The sequence below is a fragment of the Copadichromis virginalis genome, linkage group LG13 (genome assembly GCF_057382275.1).
Source record: "Copadichromis virginalis isolate Kocher_CV1m ecotype Utaka linkage group LG13, C_Virginalis_male_GT1.1, whole genome shotgun sequence".
Classification (NCBI taxonomy): domain Eukaryota; kingdom Metazoa; phylum Chordata; class Actinopteri; order Cichliformes; family Cichlidae; genus Copadichromis; species Copadichromis virginalis.
The window spans coordinates 12,797,473-12,824,420 of record NC_140630.1 but is presented as its reverse complement, the minus strand read 5'-3'; the positions used below and the strand labels follow the sequence as shown (position 1 = coordinate 12,824,420).

Genomic DNA, 26,948 nt, shown 5'->3' with positions numbered 1-26,948 from the left:
ATCATGCACACACCCACACTCAGAGAGAGACAAATGCAAACATGCATGTGTGCTTAGCGTTGCTCTTATTGGAAATTTTCTAAATGTCATTTCCTCTGATCATTTCCATGTGGACATTCACAGCATTACCTAAATCCAGGGTAATGCAACCTCACTGACAGCAAATGCCCGAGCTGCTAGTTTTTTGGGCTGTATGGCAAGATCCATAACCTGTTTGTGAAAGAAAACAGATTTTTCCAAGAATCAAAGCAACAGCTTGAGCTTTAATGTTTTTCAGATGAAGGAAGGTGGACTGAACCTCACTCCATCTGATTTATAAAATTCAAGTCACATTGACTCCAAGGCTAGGATATTGGTTTTATGTTGGAGGACAAGCTACCAATGCCATTGTGACAAACACAAAGCAGGGACACATTTCAGCTGTGTACATTTGGAGATATGCAGCCCTGTTCTGTCAGGTACGTCGGAGTATTAGTACACATTACACAATGTTGCCAAAAAAGAGGAATGTTGGGATTTTCAGGGTACGGTGCATGTGCTTAGCATTGCTCTAATTCACAGTCCTCTCGGATTATTCCTGTATGGACAGTAATGACCCAGCTGTTCCTACACTGACCAAAATAATAGGACTTTAAATGAAGGTATTAACGTTCCTCTTTCCAACACTCTTCCACAGCTTTTCACAAAACTGAGTTTACAACGTGCGTCTGAAAGAACTCAATTCCAAACCTTTTCCCTGCACAGGAGTGATGTCTCCTTGATACTAGAAAAAAAATTGCACCACACAATACACACCGCTTTTCTTTCCCAAGCCACTCTACTGTATTTTTTCCAGATCAATGAGAAAAAGAGATTGTCCTAAAGAGCCATTGTACATTTTCTATACCATCTGTGAAAATGACACACAGACTGAGTTCTTCCTCTGCATCTCAGTAAGCAGCTATTGCAAATGTTTATCAGGCCAAAAAAGATCAAATTTGTTAATGGAACTGGGTCACAAACAGCCACTTATTCATATTGTCAAATACATATTTAAAACACTTACAGGTCGAAAAAGGGAGAAGTGCAGTAAATTGTTTTGAATTTAATTTTTAAAAAGTGGCTAATTTAGTGTAATAAACTGATAGTTTTGCTACTTTGTGTTGCCAAACTGTGCGAAACTGTAGTTTTCAGAAATTATATTTTCTCCATACAAGATTACCATTTCCAGTGCTTGATAAAAAACTATATCTCAGGCTGTAATCATCAAAATCTTTTTAGGGAACTGTGCTGTCCCCTCTTCTCTTCACCCTGTACACCTCTGACTTCTGCTACAACTCTGAATTATGCCACATTCAGAAGTTTGCAGACGACACAGCCATCATGGGGTGTATCTGGGATGATCAGGAAGAGGAGTACAGAAGTCTGGTGAGGAACTTTGTCGCATGGAGTCACACAAACCACCTGCAACTCAACACCTCAAAGACTAAGGAACTGGTTGTGGACTTCGGGAGGTCTAGAGCAGGTCCACTGCCGGTTCAGATAGAGGGGGAGGAGGTGGAGGTGGTCAACAAGTACAAGTACCTCGGGCTGTGGGTGGACAATAAACTGGACTGGTCATGCAACACAGAGTACCTGTATAAAAAAGCCCAAAGCCGACTGTACTTCCTCAGGAGGCTGAGGTCTTTTAACATCTGCAGGAAGCTCCTGAGGATGTTTTACCAGTCGGTGGTTGCTGGAGTACTTTTCTATGCTGTGGTGTGCTGGGGGAGCAGCACAGCAAAGAAGGACTCATCCAGGCTGGAGAAACTGATCAGGAGGGCTAGCTCTGTGGTCGGCATGAAGCTGGACACTCTGGTGACAGTGGCAGAGAAAAGGACATTAAAGAAACTGATGGACATTATGGACAATGCTGGGCATCCTCTGCACACGGCCATAAACAATCAGAAGAGTCTGTTCAGTGACAGGTTGCTTCTCCCAAAGACAAGAACTAACAGACTTAAAAACTCCTTTGTCCCACACGCCATCAGACTGTTTAACTCCTCTCTGGAGGGGAGAGGGAGGGGAAACAGGAGGACAAAGGAGGGGGGAACAACTAAGCTGTAGTGCCTCTTCACCTCACTGTGCAATACTTTTTGTAAATAGTCAACGGTGCAATAGACTCAATACTTGAAATGTGCAATTCACTTGTATTTTTATTTTTATTCCTATTTATTCTATTTATCCCCTTCGTATATTTTATTTATATTGTCTCTGTATTTATATATATGTGTGTGTGTATAACTCTGTAACTTCTGTCGGTGCTGTGCTTTTTTGGAAATCGAATTTCCCAGAGGAACCCACCCGAGGGATTAATAAAGTTCTATCTTATCTTATCTTAGTTTTTACACATATGCAGCATGCATCCAGTCCATACAGTACTTTGGCTTGGGCGGGTCGATCGTGGCTCAAAGAGTTGGCAGTTTGTCTTGTAACCGGAAGGTTGCCGGTTCGAGCCCCGGCTCGGACAGTCTCGGTCGTTGTGTGCTTGGGCAAGACACTTCACCTGCCGCCTACTGGTGACGGCCAGAGGGGGCTTCTGTCAGTCTGCCCCAGGGCAGCTGTGGCTACAACTGTAGCTCGCCTCCACCAGTGTGTGAATGTGAGAGTGAATGAATAGTGGAATCGTAAAGCGCTTTGAGGGCCCCGAAAAGCGCTATATAAATGCAATCCCTTATTATTATTATTATTATCTTGACTGATAGTATAGTAGTAGTAGTATAGTAGGCAGCACGGTGGCACGGTGGTTAGCACTGTTGCCGCACAGCAAGAAGGTCCTGAGTTCAATTCCACCATCAGGCCGGGGACTTTCTGTGTGGAGTTTGCATGTTCTCCCCGTGTTTGCGTGGGTTCTCTCCGGGTACTCCGGCTTCCTCCCACCGTCCAAAGACATGCAACTTGTGGGGATAGGTTAATTGGATAATCCAAATTGCCACTAGGTGTGAATGTGCGAGTGAATGTGGGTGTGAATGGTTGTCTGTCCCTATGTGTTAGCCCTGCGACAGACTGGCGACCTGTCCAGGGTGTACCCTGCCTCTCGCCCTATGACAGCTGGGATAGGCTCCAGCGCCCCCCGCGACCCTGAAAAGGATAAGCGGAAGCGAATGGATGGATGGATGGATGGATGATAGTATAGTCAATTTAGATTAGCACAAAGGTGAATCCAACACAGCCTAGTGTTACTATTGAAAACAGCAGACGTCATGAGGTTTTTTTTTTCAATTTAAAACTGGTCACAGTGTACTTTCTTCTTCAATTTAATTCTTAAGTGCCAGTGTGGTTCTGTTAAACTGCAACAAAGATTAATGTCCCTCTAAACTGAAGCGCACACACACACACACACACACACACACACACACACACACCTGCAAACAAAATCTCTTCACAGGTGAGCTGTGTACTGCTTAGCATTCGACTCGTCTACTCATATGTCCACATGTGGCTATTTGTTCAACAGAAGATGGACCCAATGCAATCAAATGCCTCTCTGCTCATTCTTTGGGGAGAGACAGCAGACCAAATTGGATTCACTGACAAATAAAATTTTGGCTGAAGACAGGGTATTTGTTAGGCAGTGGGTCAGAAATCACCGAAGCACTGTGTAGACTGACATGCACACAGATTATTCTTAAAACTCAGCCGCACATGTCCCTGTAATTAAAATACTGTAGAATGTTTAATGCCTCAAGAAATCACCCCATATTATATTTATATATATAAAAAAAATCCACATGTGATTTGAATTAAGCTTCTCTTTAGATAAATCAAATAAATAACACATAGGCAAAGACATGCATTTAAGATTGAAGCACGCAGATGCTTATTAGCATAAGCATGTGGATAAGAAAAAGATAGCTTGAAGCCATTCATGGCTCTGTTATGCTTCTAGTAATGTCCCTTGAGTCAGCTCAATTGGGGCTGAAGACCATTGGTTTGAAGTAAGAAAGCCTGAGCTTATCAGAACTCTGGTCCCTGCTCCTTGTTCCCTAATTGAGGCTAGCAGCTCAAGGCCACTTTAGCTGCTACTAGCATAATACACCCAATTTTCACAGACTGCATTGTGGCCAATGCATGTGCTGGGCTTTTTACCAAGAAGAGACAGATACCGAATACAACTATGTGCTCTCTAGTTTTGATTAGCATCATTTCTTTACTATCTATCTATCTATCTATCTATCTTTTTTTTTTAAGTTTATTTTTTTACCGAACTGCGTTGTCCATTCGTGAAACAGTGAGGTAGGCTGCCAGGTTTGCTGTGTAGGACGAACACACGATAAGGGTGAAAAGCCACCAGCTGCCCATGACGATACGGAGAGCCACTGATCCCAGGATGGAGTCACTTCCTGTTGTGGTACAGACAGAAGCACAGAGTTAAAAACTACAAAATAAGTCTTTGCCTTGCACCAGGTTTGGTTTCAAATAATCACTACTGCCATGATTGATTTATCAGGTCATTCTTTCCTCAATTACAAAAATTGGCCAATTTAATTTTCAAAGTGATGTACTGTACTCAAATTGCTTGTGACATTGAGTTTCATTTCAAAGAATATTTGTGGTTGTTTTTCTGTATCACAAATAAAACAAGACGTAGTGAAAAAACCAAACCAAACCCATAAAATGTTTCAGGTTTTTCAAACATGTTGCTGATAAAAATCAAAAAATGCAACCCATTATAGTACATTATAATACTGCTGAAATATATAGATTCTGCTTTACAAAGCAATCACTGTGATTATGTTATAAGAGAGCCATATGATAATACCTTATGTAATGACTCTATTTTTTTTTTACCAATATGATTTTAAGATATTTTTTTTATTTTCTAAAGCAATGTACTCAAAAATTGTGCTAATATTTGCATAAAACACCAGAGAAGCTGTCTGCATGGTGATTCTGTATAATTACTGTAAGATTTAATAATTTACTTTCCCGAGAGCTTTGTGTATTCAAAACCATCTACCCTGAAATGCTACTGTTTTTTTTTTAAATTTTCCCAAAGAACACGCTACTCATTAAAATTCATCCTTCTTTTTTCACCCACATCTTTAATCCTGGCTTTTCCTTGTTTTCCTTGAGGTTAAGAGACTGGTTCATCACATTAGCTTTGGTATCATCAGTATTTCTTCTGTCATACCAACACATTCTCTGCAAAACAGTCCTGAAAGAGCTTTTGAGGTGCATGAGAAAAATGTCAGCACAAATTCTAATTTTGAAGTGTAAAGCCACAGAAATGCCATCTGAATTATTCAGGAATATGAAATGTAATGAAAACATATTTGTCTAAAAGTGTCACCATCAACACAACTGCACCCTTATGACATCTCGGAAAAGGAAGAAAAAAAGCCCAAAAAATCTGGGGCCTTGTCAGATGCATAGCACTGCGGCATCAGTCATTTTTATTACATACAGCTTTGATTTGTTGAGGTCACTGAATGTGAAATGTGGCTCTGGAAACTTTACTGGATTTTACCCCACTGCAATGGTCCACTGTGGTACAGTCTCTTTCATCTTAGAAACAAATTGATTAAACCCTTTATTCATAAGGAAATTGTGTTAGTTTAATTTGTTCTCCTAGACAGTTTCAGATCATTTTCTACCTTGGTCTGACCTCCTTTTGGAACAAAAGAAGTGTAGTCCCTGCTTGAAAAAGGCAGTGATAAAAGTCAGCATGTCTGGGCGTAGATAGTCCATTGTGCACCGAACATACAACAAAAACCAGCCAAGTGTTGGCATATCATTATAAAATCAGTGGGGGGATATGATTGCCAAGTTTATGCACTCTGACAATGGCACACTATGCATCAGCAGTCAGATCCGTATCAAAGTGACCTACGTCATCCCCAAGAAAAAAATGCAATCCACTTGACTCAAACACAAAGTGGCAACGTTGGAACATGAGCCAGAAATGAGGGAGAGGCAGAAAAAAGGAGAGGAATTTAGCTTATCTTGAAATATAGTGGGTGTTGGGTTAAAAAAGGCTCACGGGCAGTGTGCCAGACTTTGACAGATGCAGCTGAGGCTTTAACATCAGTTGCTGAAGTAGTCATTTATCCACAGCGGACATACCTGGATCTCCACCAGATCTAAAGATGGGATGCTCTCTTTGTCAAGGGCACCTTTAGAAAATGCTAAGGTGGGCGCTGTGCCCCAGACTGACTCACTACTGAATCAGCATTTTCTCTACACAGACCGTAGACATTAACATATGTTCTTCACTTGATTTGACTTTTTCATTGTGCTCTTTTGTCATTAATCCCTTAAAGCATTTTAATTGTTTTTCGTGACTTGTTCTATTTCATGTCAGGTTTCACATTCAAAACTGTCTGACTGGTGGGTTTCACTGATATGCCACTGAAGGCTAAATACAGACAGGTTTTCATACAGTCACTATGGAACAAAAACCTGCAATGCCTTGACTCTTTGTTATGACAAATACTGTTCAGGATGTGCAATTGCTGTTTTTGGATGTTGTCATTGACTAACACAAACTCTATTACCCACCTTGTTGCACAAAAGCACCGTAGACAATCCAGATAGCACTCTGAAGCGAAGTGGAAACGGTAGGTGGTGGATGACCGGCTGTATTGTTCTGGCAGCGCACTGCCTGGATGCGCCTGAGCAGGAAGATCATGATGCCCACCACAGGGATGGCTGCAGCTATGCATGCCCAGACTGCCAGATCAAATGGTGCGAGTAAAGAAAAAATGTTGATCTTTTCTTCTGACTTGTGCATCAAAATTCCCACTGAGTAATCCAGGTAGCGTTTGCTGAAATCAACCACGCTCTCACGCTCTGGCGTGATGGTGATTGCTGATACTGCCAAGTCAGCACGCTGTGAACAAAGAACAATACGTTTCCATTTTCAGTAACTTTCTAACATTCTATTTTAAATCAACAGAGGAGATAATTACACTGTCATATGTTGTTAGGTATCAGAAACAAATCTAGTTAACTTGACCTGCATTAATTAGTGAATCTTTTCTCAACACTTAGGAGATTAGATTGGCTTGTGTGTCTGTAAAATCATTTGCCTGTGTATATAAAAGGCCTCCAAGCTTGAATCTAATATGTACACTGACACAGGAATTATCCTTTCTGACAGTGTGAAAACCTTGCGTCTTATTCTCTAGACAAACCATTAGCGTGGTGTTTCTGAATTGGAAGGATATTTGTTATGTGCCATCTTTTCATTCTTCACAATAACACTGATAAACCTCAAGAACCTCTTTCAGTCCACATTTTCAATTTAAAAATGGATCTTCAGGAAAAAAAAGAGACAGGAATTTGCTATCATCTCAACTCAAGTCCTCACTTAGACAATTTCTCTCTGCCAATTCGTGCCCTCAGCAGAAGAAAAACCAGAATCTTTTGTAATGATGACATGAAACGTCCATCATAACTAACCTGCTACATTGCTGAATAGTCTGTATGGTTATTGTGTGTTATTGTAGCATTGAAAATGTTCCTTCTGCATTTAACAAGTCACACAGCTCACTCAGATAAACAGTTGAATTAAGTAATAACGTGTATCATGCTGTCATATACCGAATACAAGACTCTAAGAAAGTTTATAAAGACACTATGTACAGTGCGCAATATATATACACTTCTGCCTTTATTAAATTGAATCCATTATTATTATGAATCATAACAGTATTTGTCAGGGATCCATTCCAACAGCAGTATTCAGACCCATTCAATCAAACTGGGATGACACCGACTACAAAAAAAAGAAAAGTTTGTTTGATTCTTTCTTTCTTTCTCTCTTTCTTTTTCTTTTTTTTATTACTAAGCCTCATTATTAGGTTTCTATTTCAGAGCAAAATAAAAATGGCATGACTCCCAGAAAAAATTATTTGGACTGAAATCTGGACATTGATTGAGTGAGATAAAAAGTAAAACCCACTAACCTTGCCAATGAGCTCTCCAATCATGCCATTCCAGGATCCATTAGGGAGTGCTGAGCCATACTTCCCATCTCCAACTTGGTAGATATCATACTTGAAGCCCAGGATCTTAGCGAGGGCATCTAGCACGTCGATGGAGAAACCCTTGTATCTCTTGGGTTGGCCCAGAATATTTTCTGCCACCATCACAAAAGGTTCTTCCTGTTTGAAACAATATTGTGTCATATAGTAAATGAGCTTTTAGGTAATCTGCTACTAATGTTAGCATAATCTTGAGAAAAGTGTGAATTTTATCTCCACGGCCATGGATTTAGACTTAAACTTTGAAAAGACTAGAGTATGTGTGTGTGTGTGTGTGTGTGTGCTTAATGACAGGAATGTCATTTATCAAAATGCACCAAAATCCCCTAAGGGCCAGATTGGCAACTGAAGCGAGGACACAGTCAGTCATCTTAAGAACAGCAGGGTGACACCTTTATGAAGAGCTTTTGGGTGATCTACTTTAATCTTAATAAAATAGTTTCCTTAGCAACTGTTGACCCGTAACACATGGCGCCATGACAAATGCTATGGGTCATCAATGTGGAAATTGCTATTCTGAATTTATTGCACCGACTCCTGGTTCTTCTTTATGGGTTGAAAGTGTCAGGGCAGAATTAAATGGGTGAAGGTGGACTAAGGCGAGCTGAGAAAAACAGGAGGGGGACAGGTAAGGAGGGGTGGTTGTGGTGCTGGTGGTTAAGTGGGCTGGGGCAAATGACTTGATTAAGTGACACTGCCAGGAAAGAGCTTAGCTGAACTCATGTGAATGAATAAGCTGCAGGTAAATCATGTGTGAAAAAGAGGAAAAATGGAGACTGAGGAGGTGGAGAAGTGACTGAGGGGGAGGACAAGGTTAGAGACTTTGCTACTAGAATATGACAAGCGGTCTAAGAAAAGCCGCTGCAGCGTAGGACTGATGCTTAGCAGGCTTCTGCTGTGCTACATTCTCAGGACAAGACAGAGAGCACGACTTAATATTTCACTTTGAAACAGAGAAAATGTGCAGTGTCCTCTCTCATAATGATTATAATGACTGAAATAAATACTTTGAGTAAAAAAATATTCATTGTACCCCTTTCTGTATATTATGCTGAATGTTTAGCAAACTGCCGCACGTGATAGCAGAGGTTCGGTTAAAAGGTTCAGCTTAAAAACATGACTTTACTAGCCGAGGGATCAAGTTTCACTAATCTGTTTGTTCTGTTGTATTTAGTTTATGTTGAAATTCAAGCTTTAAAGAAATATGCAGTGTTGTGTATCATGTAAATAAAGTTTTTGCTTCATGCTGTGCACACGAGACATTTGATCTAACCTGGAAAAGAAAATATTTATTGCAAAAATAGAATAAAAGCCACACAAATTGCAGTTAATTATCAACAGCAAACTTTATGATGTAAACCCCAGGTAATGTCAAAAACATGTAGGGTTAATGTATGAATATCTGAAAAAAATGCAGCAAAACTGTGCTAGTGTATGTGCTACAGAAACACTGATGCTTAATTTGTGGGTAAAAAGAAAAAACTAACAAATGTGTTTGCTTATATTTTGGTGTTTCTTTCTCAGATATTTGCCTACGCAGTTCAAGTGTTAATAGATTCGCTGTACTCCCACAACTTACCAGTAATGTTACAATCTTGAGTGTTACTCCATGCATACCACTTTCTATCCGATTCTCCTTTAGGCTACCATTCAAACCACGAGTGGAGTCCCAGGTTGCCAGCTAATAAGGAGAAAGAGAAATAAGACAGATGAGGAAAAAATAAGAACTTATCAGGTAGCAAGCCTCTAAAGAACAGCTCTGTAATATATTTATTACAGGTAGAACAGAATAAAAACCAAGCATGAGAGCTGAAGTGTTTGTATTGAAGTATAGTGTTGTTTCCCTGCAATGATAATCATAACTCAGTCGCCAAATGCCTACATTAATATGTAAACTGGTTTGATATTAAATTCCTATGTTTTCAACTACAAATGTATTGGCACACACACACAAAGAAAGTGGCAATAAGAATGAAGATGCAAGCAAAATGAATACGATGGGGATATTTTATGCACTTTGTGCTCATCATGTGGAAAATTTGAGAATAAAAACAAAACAGATAAACAGAATTTCAAACCCATCACTTTTTAGTTTGCGTCTCGAGTCTAAGATATCGCTTGACTTTAAAACTCTCATTCCACGCTATCAACTTTTTGAGCCACACCTCACGTCTGTGAGTCTAGTGTTTGTTAAATTCTTAATCAGTGCTGCTAGCTGGACAAGAATTCTCAAGGATCCGACGTGTCATTTGGAGTGGTCTTTGAGATTTGAGCTGACAGGACAAGAATGGTAGCCCACGGTCAGACAACAGACCTTTTTTGCCAACAGCACATCGAGCTCCAGCGAAAACATTAAAAAAGCAGTATGCTATAGAAAGTATGCAAAAGTCACTCATACTATAGTTTTGTTAGATTAGTCTATTTAAAATATAGTAAAGCATATATGAGTTTTATTTTATTCCAACATTTATTTTAAATCATTATTTTAGCTTAAATTTTTTTTAATTTCAAAGAAGATTTTTTAAAAAATGTTTTTAAGCATTTAGTTAGCTTATTCCACCTAACCTCGCTCAGTGGATGCTGAGCCAGCAGATGATAACACTATAATGAACACAAATGTAACCGGCAAATCTTATGCCAAAGAAAACTGTCACATGCTGAAGAGACAGTGAGACCCCTTGCAATCCAGGCCCATCTGTGTGCTCAAATCAAAAGGATTTTGAAACTCTTCCTCAGTTGTTTGATCATTGTCCAAACTGCTACATAGAACATGTGAGCACCAATGGTCTTTCTCTGTTTCATATAAACATACATAAGGCGTGTTTGAGTATTAAAATATGATTATATTAGTGTAATAAAGTGTGCGTTAATAATCTTATCTTAGGTGTTATTTTGTATCTGTTGTCTATTGTTCTTGCAATGTTCTGTTTGACTAAATGTTTTATAAGAAAAACAAAATGAAGAAAAAAGTTACTTACACCATTCACAAATGCAAACTTAAAATTACAAACAACAACACCATCAAGAGAAAGCAACAATTACTGCAGACAAATAAGGGAGCAACAAAAGCATTCATCTGTGAATAAAAAGCAAGTATCTGAGGCAATCACAGAGGCTTTGATAAAACATCACAAGTGCATTCCATTATCAGCTGGATCTTTTGTTCTTCACAGCCCATCTGCAGAGCATGCAAGTTTACAAATTCTCATTGCTATGTATAGCTTTACTGCAAAATGATCGATGAAATGAATCATGCTTGTAGCACATCAGCTTCTGTTGGTATGTGAACAGTTTTCTCCTCCTGCAGGATTCCACTAATGAATTGTGACTTCTAAGCACAGTCAAGGATCATGGATGACTGTTTGTGTTTAGTCACATATGTGTGACTAAAATGTCATTTCTTGCATTAAATCATGTTTTGTTGGAAATATATGAACCTTACAAAGGTTATGAGCATAGCTCTGAAAGCATGTATTCAACACTTCTACTGTAATAGTCAACTTGTTCAAGTTCATGGTGGATAACGGTGGATCAAAGATGGATCAGACTTGTTCGAGTCCATCAGTCCACACCCTATCTCCAGTTCATGTTTTGAGACACCCCCCTAAGCCTCTTTCTTTCTGAGATGCACCAGTCAAACTCACATTTGTCCATTTGTCTCGCATCCAACATGCTGAGTGGGAGAACAGACGTTATTCGCCTCATATATAAGTGGTAATAATGCTTTGGATCATCGGAGTATACAACTGGCTTGCATGTTTGTGTTTCTAAGTGTGTGCTGGGGCAAAATGTCAGTCTGCATTGCTTGCTTCACAGGGGTCTATTTTCTCCATGAGCAGCTTTGCCCTCAGTGAAAAACACTGAGCAATCTGTGCTCTGTAAACTGAAGAACACTAAAGAGGAACACTTCTACTTCACAGAGCTTTGCACACCAGCATGCCACCAGGAAGGTCACAAACAATATATATGGCAAAGCCACACTCCTTGCATCTGAAAGAGTAACAAATGAATGAACACACGGTGGCCTTTGATTACCAGCTTTGAAAAGTCACTTGTAGGTTAAAAATTGCTTTACTAGAACATAATAATGCAATCTGTCTGCAACAAATAAAGGAAATGTGATGAGATTTCCGAGGATGTGACAGTGAAAAAGGATGGGTATTTATGTCAAGAGAGGATGTATTACAAAAAAAATGTTTTTTGTTGTTTGATTTTTGTTGTTTAATGTGAAATGACTTTTTCCCTGCTCCTTCGAGCTCTTCCTTTGATTAGGGTTTAACTTTTTCTAAAGTCTTTGCATCGCTAAGCATTTAGTCACACGTTACAGGACTTTTGAATGAATGAACAAATCTTCTATCTGAGGCTAATGTTCACCTTGTAAATATAATTTTTTTGCTAATTTCATTTTGGACTGCAGATCTTATGAACTTATGATGGAAGTCCGATCCCTATTCAGTCTATGGGAGGAAATCCAAGAATTCACGGGGAATAAATTCCACAAAGAAACAACTGGGAAAATTACGATGTCGCTGAGGGAAACAAATCTTAATTAAGAGTGTCTTGTTAAATGTAACAACGCTTTAATTTGACAATGAGGTACATGTTTGCTCTAATAAAAAGTTCAAGTAGGGCACACACATCTCTGAAAATGTCATGCAATTTACGCCTCATTCTCGAGGAGAGGCTATGTTGATAGTCAAGTGTATGTCAAGTATGTGAGAAGACAGAAAGCACAGCTGCTACTGAAGTATGAATTCATAGATTGAAAAATAAATAAAGCTGAAAATAATCAGTAAAACCATTTCAAATAGTTAAAATTGATATGTATTCTTTGACAACACTGTATCTAATTTCATGAATAGACACCAAAGAGAATTATAATATTATATGAAGGTGAGCCATAGATGTTTCTTTGCATAATAATAAGGTAGTACTAACCACTTTTTAGTACTAACCTCCCATTTCAAGTTTTTTTTATGATACAACAATACAATTATGTGAAAAAATAAAGATCAACCTAACCTGCTTCCTGTGAATGGATTTCTCCTGAACGGCAATTGAACAAACTAAGATGATGGTTTATACCACCGGCAATTTTTAATCGCGATGATATGTACTTTTCTTAGAAGACCTCTCCTACAATTTTAAAGCAGTCCTTTTACTTGTGCTATTTATTTAAGTTCAAACAAAGTCACATGTGTTAAATTATTTGGAAGGTGTATGCTTTGTTTGGAGGATATTGTGCAAATGAGAATGCTCTAAACCATTTAAAAAGTCACAACAAAAACAGGCTGCTATTTAGCTAATGGTCATGATGCTCAATAGATTTAAATAATCATCTGTAATATTGCTCAGTAAATGCCAATGACTATTTGAAAACAACAAATGGATGGCAGTCAGACAGCTCTCCTTTCACAGCGCCACTACTGTCTCAATTATTGGATGGTCTAAAAAAACTAACAGAGAGCATTTGGTTCCATTTTATGGAAACTTTTAAATGTTCATCATTATGGACAGGGAACTACAGTTTGAGCTAGTTGCAGCTATTCTGCTTGTCCTTTTTGCTAGTTTAGTGAGCCAAGTGCTTACATATTGACAAGCTCATCATACAAGAAAGCTTCTTATTGACCCACAATCTTTGTGTGACTCATCATATGAGTATGCCTACCCCAGTCACTGCTTGTGTCAGGTGAGCCTTTCTAGGTGTCCTTGAATCAACCGTTCTTATTAAATACATTTAATGCCATACTGTAGTACTGTGCAAAAGTATTAAGTCACCCCTAATTTCTATATATTTTTTTGCTTTATGACGCATGACCTGAGAGATGTATCTGGGTCTTCAGTTAATTCATCTTCTGTTCATTGAAGCCTTATCAGAAATGGTCTAAGTGAAATTGGGGCTGTTATGCAGCCAAGTTATGAACAAACAGAAACAAAGAGAAAGGCTGAAATGTGCCAGATTACACACAAACTGGGCGGGAAATAAGCGGCGACTGGTGTTGAATCCAAACTTGATTCAAATTGTCCTCAATATGTACAGAGGAGTTCAGGACAGACGTCTAGTAGGAAAGTGCTGTCAGATATTGATCCACCACACGTTATCATCAAGAAAGTTTCAGATTGGCAACAGCTTCATTTTTAAGGATGATAATGATCCCATAAACACTGCCAGTGTAGGAAAAGCATGCTGGGATAGGAAAGCGCATAATAGAACGCTATCAGTCAGAAGTCTGGAGAATTCCACCTGCATCCTTAAAGAAACGTCATCTGTGACAAGGACTAAAGGTGGCCAAACCAAATACTGACTGAAATTTTGCCTTACATACTATATTCCCATTTTTTTAAAAAGTCCATCAATCCATTTTCTTCAGCACATCAGATTCAAGGGCTGGAGCCTATCCTAGAAGACTATTTTAGAGGGGGGTACACCCTGGAAAGATTGCTAGTCTGTTGCAAGGCTAAAAAAATGCACCAAAACTGTTTGATTTCTGTTATTAAAATACTGCTCCAAAAACTTGGTGCTTCCTACTTTTTATACATTTAGTTGATTTGATTTGATTTGATATACCGGTACCTTTATTAGTCCCACAAGGGGAAATTTCATAAGGCTGCCGACCTATTGCACGCAATGGCGGCGCCATCTTACCCTCCGACCATACATATATTACAATATAATATATATAATATATAAATAACAAAATGTAAATGTAAATAATTTAATGGATAAAAAACACACTGTGTCAGAGCACACAATAAAAGTCACAGGGTAATTGAAGCTGCACTGGTTATTGTAGCTACAATTCACATTTCAAAATTTAAGAAAGGTAAATTGATAGAGCAAGCTAATAGCATTTGTAATTATATACTGCCATTCAACTCAAAACCCAAACAGATGTTAATGCACCAGTGCCCTGACAGTACCGACAAGAGTTATCCCTGCTGCAAAAGTTTCTCTGTAATAAGTACTCACACATGTGTTGTCATGATTTGTCTGTACAAATGGACACAATACTTATTTATTTTTAATGTTCCATTTTACCTTCTCCATCCCAGAGGAAAACACTGGAGTGGGACTGGCTCTGTTATCTCTAATCATCAGCACTACAGTGAAAAATAAGCTAGCCATTTAAATTAGCCAAGAAAAGAGACATCTTATCTGTCCTGATATACTAAAAATGAGGTTGGCAGACATGGCGCCAGTCTATCACTCTAACCTCTAATAAGCAACATGAAGCAGGATTTAGTCTGTAAAACTGTGTCAGACAGTGGAAAAAAAAGAAATGAAGGGGAATAGAAACGAACAAAACGGAAAAGGAAGAAGAAATACAAAATGAAAATGAGTTCACCCCATTTCTGAATAGAAATCATTGCCTTAAGAAAACCAGAAGTAAAATAAAAGCACTCAGTGATCAGTTTTTCTCCCTGTTATTTGCTATTCATGCATTTATACTAAGACTTTTAATACAATGTACAGTGTGTGCCACAGTAGTTTGATGAGTGCAGTTATTCAAGCAGCAGTATAACCCTTCCTCTCTTTTTATATGAATTATTATAGTAAACGACTACATACAAAAGGTGAAGAAAGGCAGATCCATTGAGTCACTGTATACAGTGTCGACTTTAAAAATACTGTGAACATATGATGGTGTGACATGCAAATTTGCAGGCTAACGTAAAACGTAGGGCACTGGTTCTGTTTTCAACTCATTAAATTTACTGAAAAGTGAACAAAGAGCAGATGATTTTGCACATTTAAAATCATATCACCGGTTATAAGGGTGTTAACATTTGTTCAGTATTATTTTTATGATGGATTGAAGCATGTAAGAGAAAATACATTCAGGGATGAAGAGAATATCATCCACTTTTCATCCAATTATTTGAGACTCTCAGAAGGATTTACTTTTGTCAGCACAGTGTGGCAGTCAGACAAGCATAAGTGGGTACAGACAGTTTTAATGCTTTTCTTTTATGCAGACACTTGTGAGAAAAGGCAATTTGCACATGATAACAGTTGCACAAGTTACAGGATTACAATGCTTCTGTGATTTATTTATTTCTGACTATGCAACTTTACCAAACTAAATAAATTGGATATGGTTAATGGAGCTTCAGTAAGCTGTTAATTTATCAATCAATTGTCAACTGAGGATTTTCAGCATTAACAGGTGTCTGGCACTGCTTACAGGGGCCTGTGATTGAACGTATGTAAAAAAAAACAAAAACTTAATTATTACTTTCCATATGTGATAATTATCTGGTGAGACCACAGACCCAGCAAAAATAATTAATTTTAATTGGCCCAGAAGTACATTATGATATAACATTTAAAATAAAGGTTACCTAATTTTGTGAAATGATCTTTATCCACCTGTGGGTTACAACCAAAGTAGGTACAGGAGATTGGAAAACCAGCACAGGAGCCAGAAAGTGAGTTTCCCGAAGCTAGACATCTCAGAGCCTGGCAAAAGAATCGCTAGATCAACAGCCCTATCAACCCCCTGTAGATCTATTGTTGGAAAGAGAGACGTGCCCTTTAGAGACTATTTAATGTCATTTCTGCCTCATGGGTCTATGAGAAATAGGGTTGAGGATGAATAAATCAGCGATCAATAAATGCCTGCTTTTTAGATGGCCGTGCAACAAGCCACATTAGAGCTCATGTGAACCTACTATCTACTATCATGAATATCAAAAGTCACAACATTAAAGGGTGATTTTATCCAGACTAAGCGACTGATTTAACAAAGGGAAATACACCTGGATCCCTGGTGTCTAAGCTTGGCTTGGTCAATGCAACGTTGCCAGATTTGGCCGGATTATGTGCGCACAGACTCGGTCTGATATGGTGCAAAGACTGCTCCAGTTAGCAGCACTTGGGTAGGTTTTAGAAAAGTGTTGGCAACTAGAAGTGTTAACATGTACTTTCTTCTGAATCTGGTGCATTTTTACTTAAATCTGCCAAGAAGCTAGTCTCCAGACATACCAGATTATAACTGCTGATGAAAAAGTCGTTTTAGTATCCTGGGGAGGAGTTTAAAACATGCATGTACTGTACTGTAATAACCAGCCAAATTACCAGATTCAGCAAATGCTGTGCATTTACATTGTAGCAAACTGAACTCCTGTTAGGACTCAAAACGTTTTTAGATTAAAGTATGTTCGTAATATCTTCTAGTTTGGAATCTAGCTCCCAACAAACATTTCTTAGGCCGCCATATCATAGATTATTTTCATTGCAAAATAGGACAGTTAGGAACAGTGTCAACGGGAACATCAGCACTAGCTGCTGCATGTTATAGTTCCATGACTAACACTGCAACCATAAAATTAAATGAAGAGAATTCAAAGCAGCCCTTTTAAGAGACTATCAAGCAGATATACAGTAATATTTAATGTAGGGTAATATTTTTAGTTTAAGTGTGTTAAAAAGTGGTTCCGAATAATACATTAACACCAGCGCTGTTGCTGTAGACACATTCGCGAATAACTACTGCATGATACATGCAAGATAGTGGCTTGAAGGAATAATTACATTCAAATGAATTGACTTTTCTCTATGAGAGCTTCGTGTAAGCTGGAAGTCATTAGCAATATCTGCTTATAGACGAGCTGACACATCAATAAGAGCAAACTGGGAAACCAAAACAACAACAACAACAACAGCATCGATCACTCTGCATCAGTTCTAGATGGTGGAGAAAACTCACAGTAGCCATCCAGGAAATAGTATTTCAGTCTTCATTACAGTTTCTAACCAGAAAGACGCCTCATCTAAGACCTATCAGGCTGGGAAGAAAATGGACTGAATGCAGATAAATGATGATGGAAAGGGAGGAAACCAGGGCTGAAAAATGAGCAGAAAGGGTTAGTGAAGAAGGGAAGAAGTGACCAGATTGAGGGAAGGATGAGCAGGATGGGAAATGAGAAGAAAGGATAAAAGGGAAGTAAAAGGGACAGAATGGGGATGGCTGGCAAGGGTGGAGAGGGGTTGGCATGGACTCACTTTTACACCCAACTTGGGAAAGAAAAAGTACAGCAAAAACAGGAACCTGCATCATATTGCAGAGGCATTCTAGTGTGGTATAATAATTAGTGTCGTACAGAAAGAGAGTGGAGCGGTAGATGAATTCATGTCTGTTTTCTCAGAGTAAATGGTTCTGCCAGCTAGTGAACACACCGGGTAATGAACAGCAGCACTGAATGCAGCTGGCACCCCATTATCTGACCTTGCTGTCCCCATTATCTGACCTTGCTGTCCCCTTGTGCCTCTAATGATTTTGAGATATAAGCGTCCACATGTTAGCTTGCTCTCTGGCCTCTGTTCTATGTTTGCCTGGCTGTATGCTTGAAGGTTTCTGAGATTCAACAAGGATCTCAGACAGATAAACAGGCTGTACAGTGCATGTTTATTATGGAGTGCACAGTGTGTATATATGTTCCTCTGGGTGTCTGTCCTCCTAGCTAATGCTAATGACCACATTATGATGAATTGGCTCCATGATTTCTGTTAGGCTGAGTGGTGATTAAATCTTCATTACCGCTTCTGGTCAGTCCTGCTCTACATAGATTGCCAAGAAACTCAATTCCTCTTCATTCAAGAAGAAGCCCCTGACTGAATCAGGACAAACAGCGACAAACAAATTACAGCTAAGAAAGGAGAGCACAAATAATGCTCTCAATCTCTCACTTCAGCTCTACACCGTCGCAAAGATCAAACAAGTTTTGCAGTAAAAAGTCCAAAATCAACTTACAGAGCCTGATGGAAAACAGGCAAATGTCTGTGTCCGTCATGAGAGATGGTGTGTTTTAATAATAACTCTAATAATAAAAGTATATTCTCACACACACACACACACACACACACACACACACACACACACACACACACACACACACTTTTTATTTGAATTCTTGGATCGTAGAACAAGCCAAGATGGTTGGTGTGATGAAATGGATGACTATAGGAAAAAGAGCAGTTTAATTCCAGAGCTCCAGTAGAGGGCACCCAAATACCTGGCACCTAATTGACAAGTAGTTAATCCCTGTGACCACAGCTTTCAGGGGTTTACGTACAGATGAGTATCTGCCCTGCATGTAAGTTCATTTAATTCACCTCCTGAACCAAGAAATAACGTTTAACTTCAGGGCTTTGAACCAAAGAATAAAGATTGGGAAGTGACGATACAAAACCAAAAGACAAGTGGACAGCTTCGATGGAATATTTCCTCTAGCAAAAACCCCCAAAGGACCTTTAAGATATCTGATAAAAAGGTTTACCAAGTTTTGATTCTCATGGACACATATCCTAGAGGGTCCTCGCTGGTAATAAGTTAGCCACAACTGTTATGTGCGATAAATAAACATTTACAGAAAATAAACTGTCAGGACAACAGTTTTCCTTGTTCTGAAATTGACTGCCTAAATATAGGTGATTTGAAAAGGGGCATTTGCATGATGACAGTTTAATTTTAGTTGCATTTCTCTACAGCCCTCAACTAAGTAAACACCCAGCACTATTCCAATGAACTAGCTTGTGTTCTAATGTACAGAATATATGATGTTGTGAAAAGAAAATGTTGCAAAATCCAATATATTATTCTGTATAATATATTATATGCTTACTTATGGATATGAAAAGGAGAACACATGTCCTAATAAATCTGATTCTGTGTCTCTGTTCTTTTTCCTTTTGTTTTACTGTCACAACTTGCAAAACAATTGCCAAGTGTTTGGTACATTTTCCAGGACTCAAGAGACAAGTACAATAAGTATACATAAAATTTTCCAGACTGACCCGTTTCACATCTTTCCCAAATGTCTCGCTGTAGCTGGTCCCAAGAATCTCAAACTGTACATGAGAATTAGAGCCTTCGGCACGGAAATCCATCAGTCCAGTCAGGCCACTTATCCGCCCCTGTTGAAACAACAGCTGAATGTATTAAATGTGTGAGATGTTATGAAAAAGAAAGGGAAGAAGCAGCGGTAAGTCCTGTAAGGTGTGTGCTTGTGTCTACGATCTAGGCAAGTTTACAGGTATTGGAAAAAAAATAATAACAATAACAACAAATAGCCTACACATATTCTATTACACAAAATAAATATCTTTGCACATAATATTTTCATCAAAATTTAGTTACATTAAACAATTGGTTTATTTGATTAACTTGCTTTATAGAATAGGCTCTGTAGAGAAAAAAATCAACTACTTTTAAAATAAAAAGTCGTTTAACGAAAGCTCAGATGGAGCTTTGTTGCACAGAACTGTATGAATTTAGAGTTTTGTTTACCATCCTTCATTCCATAAAATGTATGCAACTTCTAAGATGATAAGCCTTAACCTATGAATTCCATTCCACAAGACCTTTAGGTACAGTAGGAGGTTATCAAAAACAATTTAGAAAAGTTCAGCCAAACGTTGAGTTGTTGTGAAGCACTAACCAGTCAAAACGCTGTATGCATTTTAGAAAGAAGCTTAAAGTGTAAGAGAAAATTTAGTTCACTTAAATCATGTCATATGAATGACATAACATAACAATATGATAGCCGCTACAATGAACACCATTTTTCTTTGCCGTTTTGTCATGCTCAACTTGGTCATTTCCTCTCACACTTAAGATTAAACCAGCATGACTCTCTGCAACAATGAAAAATTCCATTATCAGATTGAAATGGATGACATCGAGCCACTTTCTGCTATAATACGCCTTATTTCAATGAGGGAACAGAGACGGCTGTATGAGCAAAGGCGTCAAAGCCCAGAATCTTCCACAAAATAAAAACTGGTTTCATTTTAAAAATAACTGAATAGTTCATTGCACCATTCTGTCTTTTGAGTGTAAAAATCCCCTTTATAGATGCTAATGCTTCTCATAAATTCTTCATTATGCATTTCAGACTCTTAGTCATATGTGACAAAAAATACTCCATAAACAACTGCTATTAGAAGAAGAAAAACTAGAAGGAAACAGCAGTGTCTATATTAAAAACAAGCCAAAACCAAACAAAAAGCAACAGTGACTTCAATCCCAAATACCTTTTGAATAGTGTCCAACATAGACCATCCTCCATTCCATGGCTTGGTAGACTTCCTCATGCAGTTAAGGCTGGCCATACTGTGCCACTTCCTGTCCTCAAGCTTCCTATAGAAGGCGTTTGCCAGCATCAATACGCTATCATACAAGTAGAGATTGGACACCTGATGAGGGAAAACAATAAAATAAAATAAAAAAATATTCTTGGTTTCTTCTTTGTGACACAGAACAGCACACAAACTCAGCATACTGCCAAGAAAACAAATATTAGTTTTCAGGACTGCAGGAAATATCACAGTGTCTCGGTGCTGAAACTCAAAGCAGTGGCACACAAGTAAAAAGTATTTGTTTTTCATTCTGGTGAGGTGGGCTGTAAAAAAAGAAAAAGGAAATATTGTTGGTGAATAATAAACTCTTGCTTCTTTTGTCTGACAGTGGGACACCACAATTATACTCCCTTGCAGATGTGCACATGGACATATTATGCTATGCTCTTTTCTGCTTTGGATCCACAGCCATACAAGAAACTGGAGGATGCCCACACATTGCCTCTACGCCTTTTGATGATGACAAGACTTTCGACAGTTGGACCTCTTTTTGGTGATGAAAAGAAGACCGGGTTGCTTACTTCTTTCATGACTGTCCAAATTTATGTTTGCAGGAAGCTTTCTACTTGAGCACTCAAGCTGATTTGCTGAAAAATGATGGTATTTGACTTTTTCCATTTGTGAAACAATTTCCATGAAACACTCAGGAGGCGAAGGTCATGATGCCACTGCAGTCTGATGCCAAAACAACAATTGTTTCTGCTTCGGTAATCACATGCCTAATGAATTCAGTGTCCCATTCAATTGCAGTGTGTCGTGTGAGGAATCATGTCAAATGCTTGCTGTTATAGTGTGACAGTGGATTTGATAGCTCCTCTAGGTCAAGTCAAGTCAAATCCTCCCACAGCAGAATATCCAGAGAGGCAATAGTAGCTGCCACTCCAAGCAGCGGCTTCTCTGTGGTAAGACATCATGTAAGTTAACTCCCCAAGGTCACCGAGTCAGAAGCTAAGTCCAGGTGAGATGCAGCTTGATATCTCTGGATTTCTAAGGTTACACCACAGCTGAAGCATTGAAAAAGGGCTTATTAGTACAGTAAAGCACTGTACTTTACTCACTGTTTAACAATTCTGATGAATGCTTAAACGGCCATTACCCGTTATTTAACCCTCTTTCATGGTTTTGCCATCTGTCTGGAGTACGGATAAAAAGGAATGTGAACATTTCAATAGCGCTACAGGGAGCACAGCCATTTCACTCCAGATGGATTGATCAAAAGTGTGAGAGGTGTAAGGAGCCCCTCTTAACTCTGCATTGAAAGCAATACGTGGCTGGGTGAGTGAGGTTACTTTAAAGACTCAAAGAAGAGAATGACATTGTGTAAGGAAGACAAGAAAGCCAAATGGCGAGTCTTCTACACTGACCCTTCTTGTCACTGATTGAATTTACCTTTCCTCTGGTTGATAAATCCTTAATACGAATCAAAGGCAGCAGAATTTTTAGAGCATACCTTTTACTACAGAAGCCTTTATTAAGCTTGCAGTTTCAGATTTTATTAACAAGTAATGCACTGATTTCGGGTTTACAGTAATTTGGGTTCATTGCCACTTAAATTTATTTGCGTGTTATTAAAACAACCCTTTTCCTTCATTTAAAACAATAATTTGCTCTGTTCTGCCAGTTAGTCTCTAGACACACTAAGCTGCAGTCATTGATATTCATGGGCATTCATGTCCCTCATAATTATCGTACCAAGGGAGTTTAATATATATTCTGTTGCATGCATAATCAGTTAGTATTTGTATTCATTGGCACTTGGCAGATGCTTGTACTTTACACTATGGTTGCATGCGTACGCTGTACAGTCACTACAAATACCGGGGAAAATTTGTGTAAGTAATTACGTTCAGATCTTTATACAGGCAATTTGTGGTAAACACAAACCAGAAAAAAACACATCTTGCTTCATTTATCTGTCACTGGTACTGGATGAAGTATATTAAATAAGTTTGTTGGTCTGAAGCACACATTTATTATCTTAAAAGTATCCACAGCAAAATGTATAAGGCAAAAAAATAAAGTTAACAAAAAAGAACAAGCATGAACTTGCTATCAGTCTAAAACCCACTGTGACAATGTCCATCACACTGCTACTGTTGTGCATCTTTAAAGGCTCTTAATTAAACACATGTGTTTCGAGCACGCTCATTGACAATGAAGGTTTAAGAGCAGAGATTTTTCTTTACCTGTTTTGTTACTTTTTCCTGATTAAAGGAAAAAAATAATAATAAAAGAAACCATCTCCACTAAAATCTGCTGAAATCGACTGCATTCAAATTGACAACAGGTACTTATAACCTTTTACAGTCACCTCAAGCAAACGATAAGGAACCATTTAACACTCCAATATGCCACCAGTATTTGGTCTGGTTGTGCAAAATTACACACTTCATCACACTGAGAAAAAGGAAAAAAATAAGAGTGGTTGTTTATATAAATAAGCACAGCATCAGTATGGGACCTAATAAATGTTTATACACAATATAGTAGAATGTATTCACATGTATGTTTGATTAAGGAATCACGTCAACCTTCCACTGTCTAAATTAAATAATAATTCACATGGCTTCAAATCATATTGCCTTAAGTGCATTTATGCAGTTTTTTATTCACCATTAAAATTTTTATAGATATTTTGTAGAATACCTGATATTGATAAGAATCTTCAGAGTCCTGATTTATGGAGCCAGGCATTAGTATAATAGTCCTTTAACTTACTCTAAAGAGTATTTTTTTTTAAATTTTGTTTGTCATATTAAACAAGACTAAAAAAAAAAGTTAATAGATTGTACTGCATTTGTTAAACGGTAACGTGCAGGTCAATATAGTCTGAGTGACAATCTTGTAAGGCTTCAAAAGTACATATTTCAGTATATTTTACCTCCAGGGACTGTAGATAGCCTTCCTGAGGGTCACAGAGCAGAGACGAGATGCGATGATTGTTCCTCATACAGCGAACATTGGTATCCCTCCACAACGGGAAGATCTGACGAATGATGGTCATTCGCCCCAGAGAGCTGTGAACTAACTCCATGATGTCTGCATCGCTCACCTCCTAAAGGTGAAAATGACAAAGCAGTTTAATTCCCCCTTTCCACTGAATACAAGTTATGAAAAGTCACATATTGTATTAGATTGTGACATTTGCACAATGTGAAATAATGAGATAAACTGTGGATTTTAGTGGAAATTTGAATAAGATAGAACTTTGGAGGGGCTTGACTTAAAAATGGATAAATGGTGAGGCTGAAATGTAAACTTATTTGGTCATCTTCATTTTAAGAATGTCAATTTTCTGTATCAATTTATAAATGTTTAATGTTTAACCAAAGCTTAATTCATCAAATACGTCTGTTAAATAAACCAAATTAATTAAGTTAATGTTTTTTTCTATTAAAAAAAACACAAAATATTTTAATAATTGTAGTCATTTCAAGATTTAAACACCTTTTTTAGCAATTAAAGACAGACTTCATTTTCTACAAAGCCTTCTTGTTTTGCCATTACAGAGTCAAATCAATGATCATTAGAAGTATATCCATCACAATAATAGTTCAGGTGACCTTCTTCTATGGGGGATACTTGTGTGAAGCATCAGATCAATATTCATGAGACACTGAGCTGCCTACTAGTTTTCAGAGCCAGACAATCGTCAATGCTGAGGCAGACAATGAGTCTCCGGGGAAACACTGAGTTCATATGCCATCTGACAATAAAGCTGTGAGGTTTTGTCGGGTCAAGACTCAAGTATCCCCAGGTCCCTCACCAAACACCCCTCAATACATGCTCTTTATCAGTTTTCCTAATCAGACATTTTGATCTACCTCTTTTGCATTGACCTCCCTAAATTATTTTTCTCCTGCTGGTTTCTGTCCAGACTCAGTGTTCATTTCTCAGGGACTCTGTCATTGTATAGGCCCTTTCTTCTTTCAGCCTAATGTGGTTTTCAATCTCTTATTATCTTCCCATCACTCCTAATAAGTCTTTCTTTGTACCTTTACCTTACTTTACCTGACCATCAGTCTTGTTCCTTCACTACAAATTGTCAGTCCAAATCTGCCTTTTTACAAACTGCCTTTTGCTTTTCAACACTGTTCTTCTTACATATACCTTAAGTCAAAAACACATATTGTAAAAACGCAATGTGGTGAGCACGCTGAACTTTTTTCTTTTGTCAATTTCCCAAATATCTTTTGTCTCATTGGTGATTCTAGCTCATCTATTTCTTTCCTATGACTCTTTTTTTTCAGACTCTTCACAGCCAGACAAGTGGAACTGATGAATATTCACGAGTTGCCAGGACACTTTAATCGGGCAAATTATGGTTCACAACATGGTTCACAGAAATGAGCTCTCCCATCCAAGTTAATAACTTTTAGTGTCACCTAGTCCAAGTATTCTGTCACCATCACATGTGACATTTATGTCATAACCTGACCTGGCTGTGACATTTCCCAATAGGACATGGCTCATGAAACATGTGCCTTTTAAACTTTGAGGAGAGATATTACACATATTTCAAGCAAGCGGACCGCAATGGTCATCTGAGGGATGGATTGAACCGTTAGAAGGGTTATTAATCTCAATGGGCCACTCTATGTGATTATAGTAGCCTGTAAGTCAAATTGCAATATTAATTCTGATGAAAAAAGATAATATACAAACTACTTTTAAACTCTACAGGTGTCACAAAATTACTTCAAGTTGTTAAAGCCCCTTCAAAATAACCCTATTAAATATTAGAAAAAGGGAATAAAGTATAGCAATGTTTCAACGACCAAAACATATTAATCAAATCAAGTCTATCTGACAGAAAGCCTAAATTATCCTCTTTGTGCTGCTCATTCTATGTTATTAATCCCTCACTAGAAATATATAAAAATTATAGCATTAATCTGACAATCATTTAATTAACAGTTAAGGTGCTCTTTTAAAGCTGCGGGTGACTAAGCTAAGAGGAAATAGGAGTTAGACATGAAGCGCAAAGCCCCGTGGTTATGATATTATTTTGAGGTGTTCTCGTCAATGAACACGCACACCTTTTTATGTCCTTTGAATACATATTTGAGGGAGAACAGCTCTCAGTAGCTAGACAGACAATAATATTATTATATTATGAAATGATCTAGTGATATACATGAATCATTGCTGCCCTGCGGTCATTTTATATTAGAAAAATAAAGGTAAACATCAGGAACACTGAAATCCAAAGAAGTCTTTGCTTATCTGTTACACATTGACCGATGTTATCAGAAACGGAGATTTCAATACATAAACATCTTCTTCTTATACATCAAAAAGAAGATATGATGATACTGTTGAGAAAATTGTACAAAATTGAAGATTTTCTAAATTAGATACAATCCTGTCCTCCAAAAGCTGATCGTTAACTGTGATACCTGGAATCACACCAAATACTGTACTTTCACAAAGAAATAACTTATTTACTTGTGACAGCGACGAGAAACATATTACATTTATTTTCATTTATTTGAAAAATCATATGTAATCAAGCAAGCAGCATTACGATTATTTATTAACAATGTCGAGGACCGAATAACATTAGATATGTTATTATTTTAGGGTCACTATGTAGAGGGAATAATGTGGATAACATACAGTAGCTGTGCTTCAGTTAACTGCAGCAGTTTGTGAAGATCTAAGAGTTAAATCTTCAAATTGGTAAATTAGACCAATGATAACTAAACAAGGGTTATATTAGGCTTTATTAATAATGATTTCAAGCGCTGGCAGCAAAAAGTGATTTGCTAAATAAACCACAACAGCTTATTTAATGACAC

The 26,948-nt window shown here is 38.0% G+C and overlaps 1 protein-coding gene across 4 annotated transcripts in view; it reads right to left on the bottom strand.

Moving 5' to 3' along the window:
* Window positions 1-26,948, bottom strand: part of grid1a (glutamate receptor, ionotropic, delta 1a) — a 290,493-nt gene that overhangs the window by 15,981 nt on the left and 247,564 nt on the right. For all 4 annotated transcript variants that reach the window (XM_085477354.1, XM_085477350.1, XM_085477351.1 and 1 more), the window contains exons 6-12: window positions 24,029-24,202; window positions 21,043-21,204; window positions 19,804-19,923; window positions 9,586-9,687; window positions 7,929-8,126; window positions 6,520-6,850; window positions 4,223-4,361 (exon numbers count right to left, since the gene is read on the bottom strand). In XM_085477354.1, coding sequence (XP_085333480.1) covers window positions 4,223-4,361; window positions 6,520-6,850; window positions 7,929-8,126; window positions 9,586-9,687; window positions 19,804-19,923; window positions 21,043-21,204; window positions 24,029-24,202 — 1,226 coding nt within the window. The remainder of the gene's footprint in view (window positions 1-4,222; window positions 4,362-6,519; window positions 6,851-7,928; window positions 8,127-9,585; window positions 9,688-19,803; window positions 19,924-21,042; window positions 21,205-24,028; window positions 24,203-26,948) is intronic.